This window comes from Cynara cardunculus, assembly GCF_001531365.2.
Source record: "Cynara cardunculus var. scolymus isolate 2C chromosome LG 1, CcrdV1, whole genome shotgun sequence".
NCBI classification, from domain to species: domain Eukaryota; kingdom Viridiplantae; phylum Streptophyta; class Magnoliopsida; order Asterales; family Asteraceae; genus Cynara; species Cynara cardunculus.
In genome coordinates this window covers 4,595,226-4,605,661 of record NC_037528.1, presented here as the reverse complement: position 1 = coordinate 4,605,661, position 10,436 = coordinate 4,595,226, and the positions used below count along the sequence as shown (strand labels likewise).

The following is a 10,436-nucleotide window of genomic DNA, read 5'->3' as shown; positions in this document are numbered from 1 at the left end:
AAGAGGAAGAGATTGAGAAATAAAGAGATGAAAAGATAAAAAGTTGGAGAAGGTAAATCAATTGCAATAATAAATAAAATAAATGTCTATTAAGAAGAAGTTGAATAGTCTAGGGGGTTAAACTTATCTTAAATGCTTATTAAAAAGATGAATAATTTGGGAGGTTAAACTTAGTTGGATGCAAAATTACCAAATGATCTTATCTATTATGAAATATACAATTTGCTTGTAGGGGTATAATAGTCTTTAACTTAATTAGTATTTTAAAAAAAAGAAAAAAAATAAATAAGCTCCTAGCTTTTAGAAGAGGCCACATCATACATAGTGGTTTCTTCTTTAATATATATATAGATTTTATGAGTTGTTTTGGAAATAAAAGTGATCAAGGTTTCAAAACTTCTATCAAAAACTCAAACCGGTCCCGATTTTCAGTCCCATAACCAATCCTTACCGGTCCCGGACCAGGCCGTGCCGATTTGGCCGGTGCTAATAATCGGTTTGGAAATTGTTGAACATTTGATAGGGTTAATCTTGATAGTACAAGGTCACTGTTGAATTTTTAAAGGTTAGTGCTCCACTTTTGTAATGTAGTCATATACGTTTGTTTCTTGATTGAACGTTGCAGTCAACATAATATCATTATTTATTTGGTTTTCTTGTTTTATTAAAGAAGACAACCCTAGACGATGGACTTTTCGATAAAGCAAATGTGTAGAAATCTTTATGTTGTTTTCTTACACCATTTATTTTTTTGAAATAAGATCAATATTTATTTATATTTAATTGATGTTTATTTTTTAAGAGATGCTGAAATCTGAATTTTAAAATAATAACATTGTTTGTTTTTGTAAACTGATAAATGCTTGAATTTGTTTAAATTGTCTGTTTTACCTATTAGAAAATTTATAATGTTGAATATATATATAAATTTATACAATTTTACATATTTATTCGCCATCATTACGAAATTTATATTTAAATTATATATAATTAGCATTTATTTAAACTTAAAATATATCATTAACGGTATTTAACACATTTAAATCCGATTAAGAATACGCCAATTTAAAGATGTAAGGATCGATTTGGTAATGATCAATTGAGATTAATGATCGATTAAGGTTAATCGATTGATAAATGTTGTTGTTAAAAGTTTCAAGAACAATAAGAGGCAAATAAAATGTTAGTTTACCTTTTACCAGATAAGAGAATAATAAGATATAAGTACCTCTGAAAAATTAAAAAGAAATAAACAGTATGAATGACCTTACCTCTTTTTATGTATAATGTATTCTGCTTTTGTATAAAATAATAGTGCATTTTAACTTTTGTTATTCTATAACCAAATTTTGGTCCATTTTTACTAACACACGAGATAATTACAACTAGTTTGATATCAAATTATAATTTAATAATAACTAGAAAGGTACTCGTGCAATGCATCGAAATACATCTTAATTTTAATATTTTATTTTTTATCTCAGTCAATATTATAATATGGTCTTATGTTATTTTGAAAAAACGATGATGTTTTTAATTTTGAATAAAATATAAATTTGAAGATATCGTAAAAATTTGACAAAAATATATCGATATTAGTATCAAATTAAGTATTTAAAATTCCTCATATTTTGTGTAATTTTTAATTCAATTTTTTTATTATAATTTAATTTAGGTTCAATAACGAAATAATTTATATTTGATTTAATAATATAATTTTCTTATAAAGATAATAATTAATTATTTTGTTAGAACTTGATAATTATCCTAATTATATTTTAGATTTTTTATATTTTAAAATGAGATGTTTATTCTCTATTTAATTGTATTTATCCGCAGTTGGTTACACGAATTCAAACATGGAACTTTAATAAGTTGTACTTATAAATAATTTACTTAAAATCTTGGATTTTAAGTACCGTGCATCAATAAACAGTACTTCATGTATAAAAAATGATTTTTAAGAATTTTTGTCAAATGCTTTATAATATAGCATAGAAAACTATTTATAATTCCTCATATTTTGTGTAATTTTTTTATTATAATTTAATTTAAGTTCAATAATGAAGTAATTTATATTTGATTTAATAATATATAATTATTATAAGAATAATAATTAATTATTTTGTTAGAACTTGATATTTATCTTAATTATATTTTAGAATTTTAAAATTTTAAAATGAGATGTTTATCCTCTATTTGATTATATTTATCCGTTGTTATTACATGAATTCAAACATGGAGCTTTAATAAGTTGTACTTATGAATAATTTACTTGTAATCTTGAATTTTAAGTAATATGCATCAATAAATAGTATTTCATGTATAAAAAATAGTTTTTAAGAGTTTTTTGTCAACTATTTTATAATATAGTATAGATAATTAAAATTCATCGATTGATAAAATAAAATATGTTATTTTACATAAAAATAAAAATTAACCTAAAATAAATTCAATTAACTCTTTATTGTTTTATTTGATTTATCGTTATTTATAACCAAAAGTCACGCACCAAAACAAAAACCTTCTCAAATCGATGCCAAAAGGAGAAATTTGACGAGAACGATGGAAATGCAAATGGACTTCGATCGCCTTGTACTTTTCGAGCATGCTCGGCGGAGCGCTGAAGCCACCTACGCCAAAAACCCTCACAACGCCGAGGTTAGAATTTGGACACATCGTGTGAAATGTATCTGTTTGTTTCTATGTATGCATGATCTTCTGGTATTTATTCTATACAATTGTCTGAATTGTGAGTTTTCTTCTTGTTCCTTGATTGGCATAGAACCTAACGAGATGGGGAGGGGCTTTGCTTGAATTGTCTTCATTCCAGAGTATTGAGGAGTCGAAATCTATGATAAAAGGTAATGACCGATTTTATGATGCGAATGCGTGGATTTATGTTCTGGAGTCGATTTCGTAATGTGCTTTACTAGAGATGGGGTAGAACGAAACAAGCTAATATTTAGGGAATGAATGAATGTTTTTGCTAGGGGTTTGATTTCAATTCGTTTTGGTTTGTTTAAATTTGATTTCTACAGATGCTATCTCGAAATTGGATGAAGCATTGTTGATTGACCCAAAGAGACATGACGCATTGTGGTGCATGGGTAATGCTCAAACTTCTTATGCCTTTCTGACTCCTGATAGAGATGAAGCTAAAGGCTATTTTGATGCGGCTCATACTTACTTTCAGAAGGCAATTGATGAGGCAAGTTTTACTTCTACATTGGATTGTGAAATTCAATTTCATGAGATGGCAATTACTGGTCATATCTCATCATTAGCTTTATCTTTATTTGCTTATACTATCATGGATGTATAATGACTATGAGTTGTGCACCATTCATGTATGTAAGCTTTTCCTTTTGGTGTTAGCAGAGTAAATGGATTAATTATGTCTGTTGCAGGATCCAGGGAATGAACTTTATCACAAATCATTCGAAGTCGCTTCAAAGGTATGTTTCTATTCATGGCTGTCCACTCTCAGCCAAATGAGGGATTTTTTGGTTTCATTGTAGTGTGATTATGATGCTTATTGCAAAACCAGAAATTTTGATATGCCAAGTTACTTTTAAGGAATGTCTTTTATTCAGCATATACATACATATATATATGTATATATATATATATATCCATGAGCTCATATAAACATGAATTTATGGTTGTCTCAAAAGCTCTTCTTTTTTTACTCCTTGAATCTTGCTTGTGCTGCATATGCATATGCACATATGGCATCATCTATCTCCTCTCCTATTACTACTTGAAGCGCCATGATCCTGTCACTACATCAGTACATCTATTCACTTCCACTACGCTATCCTTAAGCTCCATATCCAACATGACTGTCCTATTATATTGTTTGAGACATGTCATAATATAATTATGATAATTTTATAATCATGACTTTATGGCATTGATGATGGTCCCTTTTCGGGGAATAAAGCAGTACCTTATGGAACATGAAATGGGGTTTAGGACTTCTATATATGATTCTCTGGGAAAAAAGAAATATGCATTTGCTTTCAAGGTTAAGGAGACTCTATCTGCTGGTTTGTTGCTGAAAAGGTTCCACAGTTGAAATGACTGTTGCTTTGTGCGGCGATGAATTTATTATATTTGTCTTAGGGGCTTTATGGTTGGTTTTATATCAAGTCCTGTATGAATAAAGTTGGCTGTATAGATTAGGAAGATTTTTGTTTGGTAGGGTTTTTTCGTAGATCAAAGGAGCTTGTTTTTTGATTGGGAGGGTCAGAAAAAAAACTTGGCTTTATGCATAAAGCCCCCTAGAGGCTTACTGAATAAGCCACTTTCTATATCATTAAGCCACTACCAAACAATCATATATAGTTGACCAAATAAGCTATGAGTCCCATTAAGTTGCTAACAAATAGGCCCTTAGCTTCTGAAGTAGAAAGATTATTGCAATTTCAGGCTCCTGAATTACACGCAGAGCTTCATAAACAAGGGTTCAATCAACAAGTTATGGCCTCCGGGGCTGGAGCAGGTTCATCAACATCTTCCAATGCCAAGGTATTATCTCCTGCTTTCTTCTACTTTATGTGCTTGCATTCTTTTTCCCATAGTTGTGTTGCTCTGAATAATAATACTTCTCCCTGGATTATTATATGATGATTGTGGAACTCTCAATACATAAAAAAGAAATATAAAGAGATGGAATAGAAATGACATCTGTTATACATCAATGAAGACTAAGGGCCCGTTTGGTTTGCGGGATTTGGAATTGAATTCCACTCCAAATTGCTATTGCTGCTAAAGATGGTCCAATACCGACTGATCGAGTATCTCCTCTGGATGAACAAAAATGTCATTCCACTTGTTGATGTAGATTCATTTTGGTATCAAAATTGTTGCAGGGTCTGAAGTCACAGAAGAATAGTGATCTGAAGTATGATATATTTGGATGGGTAATTCTTGCAGCAACCATTGTGGTCTGGATAGGATTTGCAAAAGCTAATGTATCTCCACCTTCTCCATGACCAAGCTTATTTTTTCATTTTTCATTTATTTTTATTTTGGAAGCATGTCTCAGGCTATGTTTGGACTAATCTCGGCAAATTAAGCTCATTTTTTAGTGGTTACTTCTATTTGATTTCGACCCCATCACACATATTGTTGAGTGATTATGATATAACAATTTTATCTTGGAAGTTTGATTTGGCATGAATCTAAGAACCCTAATTTTCTTTTGCATTATGGTAGGTTTGGATGATGGCTATAAGATACTGTTTTGAAAACAATGTGTTAGTTTAATGGAACACCTTTTGGTGTATTAACAGAAAATGATCTTCACTCCTAAACACAATAATGTCCTCCAACATGTATTTTAAATAACCTATACATAAATATATAGAAAAAAGTGGGTAGAGATGGAAGGAAAGCCTACATTAAATACCCAAAGAAAATTTATAAATAAAATTCATTTACTCAATATAATGATTATTCATGGCTACAGGTTGGATATTTGATCCATGAACCCTCTTGGTTACTTGCATTCATGAACCCAATTGAGCCGAACCATCAAGTTTACTTGATCGCAAACGGCTAACCGGTCACTCATTTTGGTCCCTTAATCATCCTCCAAAGGTTCAAGTTTTTGCAACATTTGCAACTCCAAGAAATTCCTTTTTTGGGTTACGGTGTCGAGAAACGTCTCCAATTCGCTAGCCGGTTTTCTTCTTTGCATGAATAAGCGGATCAAAGTTGGATATAGAGCCTTGTCTCGTAACTGAACTCAAAATTAGTCGTAAGGGTGCATTTGGTAGGTGGTACATGATATAAAGGAATTTGTTGTCTCATGTTTGGTGCGACTTTAGATTAGGACAAAACAGGACTGAGTGAGACAAAATTGGTTTTTTTCCTTCCACCAAAATAGGTGGAACATAAATTACTAAATTATCCATGTCAAATTATAACTTTAATACCTTTGACAATTCTTTCACTCATCTAACTCATTCTTGCCCATCTAGTTGAGTTGGGTACCAAACGCACCCTAAAGTAGAGGTGGCCAAAATTCGGTCCCGGGCCGGGCCTTAACCGGTCCCTACCGGGCCTAATCGCGACAAAAACCGGCGGTAACCGGTCCCGACATAACCGGTCCCGGTGATTTTCCTTGTAACCGGTCAAGGTTATTAGTAACCGGTTGTCCCAACCGGTCCCCGTCCCAGTCCCATAACCGGTCCCGACCGGGCCTATTCAAAAAAAAAAAATGATTTTTTTTAAACTTTTGGTTATTAATAAATTTTTAATATGTTATTAATATGTTTGTAATATGATATTTTGAATATGTTTTATTATAAATACATTTTACTATAAATACGTTTTGTTATATATATATATAATATATATATATAATATATATATATACACGTTTATAAATACGTTTTGTTATATATATATACGTTTATAAAGACGTTTTGTAATATATATATATATATATACGTTTATAAATACGTTTTGTTGTAAATACGTTTAAAAATACACAATAAAAATACGGTTTATTATATATATACGTTTCGTTGACTTTCGTTGACCGGGCCTATAACCGGTCCTGGTCTTAACCGGTCCCGGTCCCAAAAAACGTCAAAAACCCTAACCGGTTCATAACCGGCGGTCCCTCAACCGGTCCCTACCGGTCCCGGTCCTCCGTCGGTTACGGGCCGGGCCGGGCCCATTTGGCCATCTCTACCCTAAAGGATGAGACTACATAACTAAAGGATATTTGGTCTAGCGGTATCGTAGTCTTTGTCCTCCTAGGAGGTCATGGGTTCAAACCTCACCAAAGGTAAGTAAAGTGTATGAATTTATTTGTTGTATTTGTTGTATATAAATATTATATACTTAAAAAAAAAGAATGAGACTCATGAAATCTTACCTCTTTTGGGGCCATGATCTTCGAACTGCCTGGCTAATCCGTCTTTCATGTCTCTAAAAGTTCATTAATTTTGTGCAATTAATAATAAATGTCCCGAAAACTCGACCTTCTCACGTTTTCCGTAAAATATAGGTGTTCTCATTTGAACCTCCACCTATATATATATAGGGTTGGGTTCATGTGAGACCATATTTTATAGTTGAAACTTCACAGCAAAATATTGTAAAGGTAAAAAAATTCAAACATTCACATCTGAAACATTGTGAAGGTTATTTCACAAGTGTAAAAAAAAGTCCCACAAGTCTCACGAAAGCAGTCTAATCTCACATGATTCTCCATATAAGAAAGTAGCTTTCATAAAAATAAATAAGTTATAAAAATATCAAATATGGAGGATGAGAAATATAAAGAAACCAATCAATTGAAAATGGTATCGAACATGTTTGTGGGTCTTCTTGGTATTTAGTATTATTTGGTGTAGAGAGATTACGTGTTAAAATATTCTGAATGATTATATATTTTTATTATTTAAAGTATGTGATGAAAATTAATTATTGAGTAAATATAATCAATGAAGAGCCTAATAAAAAAACTACCATTTTAATAAGCCTATACATGACTTTATGTTCAATAAAATATGCTACTATTTGATAACCCTTAAAATAATAATATATTTTTGAGTAAATTACAAAGTTGGTTCCTGTGATTTATTGGAAATAACATTTTTTTCACCTAATAAATTTAAAATTACAAGATGATCGTTGTGGTTTATAAAAACATTTAGATTTGGTCCAACTCTCCAACGGTCGTTAAAAAAATTCCATAAAATCAGGGTATTGTAGAGACTGAAGTGTTATTTTCGACAAACTATAGGGACTAAAGTGTTATTTTCGATAAGCTATAGGGACTAAATTTGTAGTTTAATCTTAAATTAACGATGCATCCCAAAATATAAATTCTAAAAAAGGAAAAGAATATATAGAAAAAGAATAAAGGAACTCCATACCAATCATCATCATCTCTGTTCCTTTTTCTTCACAGACTTCACGCTTCACAGTTCACACACACCCTCTCTTTCTCTCTCTTTTTCTTCATCATATAATTTTTTATGTTCCCCATGGAAATCATGCTTTCCCCCGTGATTGATTTAAGCTCTGCAACAACCCACATCTCCAGAAGAATATAGAAATCATTCTCATGATTCATCCTTTTCATACCTATAATTGATTTGAACTTGTAGTGGCATCGCCGACCGCCGCCGTGAACGGTGAAGCAGACGACAGAGTAAAATGACCCGGACCGCCGGTGTTGAGAGTCCGTCTCCTCGACCTCGAATCCACCAGACTCATCCACACGACACGCCCCATTTCCACTCCACCCTCTCCGAACGCAAGCTCCGCCGTTTCAATTCGTTGATTTTCATATTCCGTCTCGCTGCCTTTTGCTTTGCTCTTTCCGCCGCTGTATTCATGCTCGCCGCCACTAAGTCCGTTTCCCCTCGCTGGTACGACTTCGGTGCCTTCCGGTAAACTTCCTCTTACCATCCCCTTTTCGATTCAACAGATTCAATACATCAAATTCAAAAAATTAGAAATAACTGTAGCAAAACCTTACAGGTTCGTTGTTGCAGCAAATGGAATAGTTGCTATATATTCATTGTTCGAAATGGTTGCTTCTGTTTGGGAAATTTCTCGAGGTTCCACCATTTTTCCCGAATTCTGTCAAGTCTGGTTTGATTTTGGCCACGATCAGGTTCTCATTACTGATTATTAATTGCATCAAATTGGGTATTTCATTGTTTCATGTAATTTTTTTCTGAAATTTTCGAAAACCTTCATTTAGAACATTCAAATTTTGGCAGCCATTAATGGCGCTAAGTTTCGTGTGAATATATTTTCAAAAGAATGTTTGTATCTGCAAAACCACACGCAGATGTGGACATACGGAGACGGTGATAGTACTGAGTCAACAAAACGGTGTCGTCTTCTGTAGGTTTTTGCGTACTTGTTGCTGTCGGCGGACTCGGCGGGGACTGAACTGGCGAGACAGCTGAGAGGGATCGCCACGTGTACGGCTAACAATGCGTTTTGCATCCAATCAGACATCGCCATAGCCTTGGGATTCGCCGGATTTTTGTTTCTGATGATCTCGTCGTTGCTATCGGGATTTAGAGTCGTCTGTTTCATAATCAACGGCTCCAGATTTCATCTGTAGGATTATTTCAGGTTGGAGACGCACCTGATTATTGTGACTTGTGAGGAAGACTGATCTGATAGGGCGTGCCGTGTTTGTCCCCTTCAATGGTTTTGTTCCACGTGGCGAAGTGTACGATTTTCCCCATGCTTCGTGGGTGTTGGAGTCAAATGATGTGTTTCTCCGTTTTCATTTTTTCCAACTCATTTCAAATAGAAAAAACCCACCTTTTGCGAATAAGGAACATTTACTATTACTTTTTTTTTAACGTTGTTATATGCCTCTTTAATGTGTCACGATCACTTTACTCCGAAAAATTGTAAAAAGTAACTTTTGATGTTAATACATATAAATAAATAATTAAATCAAGACAGTTAATATAAGCAATGCGATCGCCTACTTGAAGTATGGTACTAGTATTTACAAACTTTACTTTTATATTATATTGTTCAATGTGTTCACTGATGGTACCATGAATTTTGCCGGCTTGAATCGTTACTATGAGTATTTCTTGATCCTTTAAAAAAAATAATGCATAAGGTACAAGGACTTATCCGTTGTTTCTTACGTCTCCCTCGACAATATTAGCATTGATGCTCTGATGGTATGTAAAATGTAACTTGTTTTGTAATTTATCGAACACACAATTTGTCTCGATGAAGATGCAAGGAAACGATGTCATTTGGACTCGAAAATGACATATCATCAAGGAAACCAACCAAGCTTCATCTACGCTATAAATTCATATTTTGTAAGGAGATAACAACCAAAGTACCGAGCTTCTCTTGTTCTATGAAGTCATACAAATGTTATGTGAACTCAAACTCATGTTTGTGAGCTCGGACTGGGCTTTTGTGTTTTCAATTGTCCGGTAAACAAAAAGCACGTGGCATGCCCTTGGTTTGGCACATGGCTAGCTCACAAAATCCGTATAGTTAGCGAAGCCATCTTGCAATTCACTTGACTATATTAGCAGAGACGAATCCAAAAAAATTCAAACGGTGATACCATTTGACTATAAAAAAACAAGTATAAGGATTTTTCACAAAACAATTATTAGTCTAATGGTTAGTTCATTGTTTTTCATATGTGAGATCATGTGTTCAATCTTTTATTGCAAAAAAAAATGACACTAAGTGTCCATTTGGTTTGCATGATTGTTTTTTAGAGATTTGGATTTCATGAAAGGGTTTGGATTTGGAGGGATTTGGATTGGAACGAATTTGAAACCATTGGTGTATTTTGTTCGTAGGATTTGGAATGAAATTGGATTTCATTATAAATAATTTATAGAATAAATTATAAATAATTATAAAAATAATTGAATTACATTATATTAATTAATTAT

At 32.8% G+C, this 10,436-nt stretch overlaps 2 protein-coding genes across 2 annotated transcripts; both read left to right on the top strand.

Moving 5' to 3' along the window:
* Nucleotides 1-2,530: 2,530 nt before the first annotated feature.
* Nucleotides 2,531-5,014, top strand: LOC112529468 (mitochondrial import receptor subunit TOM20-like). The gene is made up of 6 exons (XM_025140768.1): nt 2,531-2,661; nt 2,786-2,864; nt 3,042-3,211; nt 3,411-3,458; nt 4,435-4,533; nt 4,878-5,014. Exons 1-6 carry the CDS (start codon nt 2,566-2,568, stop codon nt 4,998-5,000), a joined length of 615 nt encoding a protein of 204 aa, XP_024996536.1. The 5' UTR covers nt 2,531-2,565; the 3' UTR covers nt 5,001-5,014.
* Nucleotides 5,015-8,073: 3,059 nt separating this feature from the next.
* LOC112500626 (CASP-like protein 4C2) lies at nt 8,074-9,332 on the top strand. The gene is made up of 3 exons (XM_025104151.1): nt 8,074-8,420; nt 8,512-8,647; nt 8,888-9,332. The coding sequence occupies exons 1-3, from the start codon at nt 8,185-8,187 to the stop codon at nt 9,107-9,109; spliced, it is 594 nt and encodes a 197-aa protein (XP_024959919.1). The 5' UTR covers nt 8,074-8,184; the 3' UTR covers nt 9,110-9,332.
* Nucleotides 9,333-10,436: the final 1,104 nt, after the last annotated feature.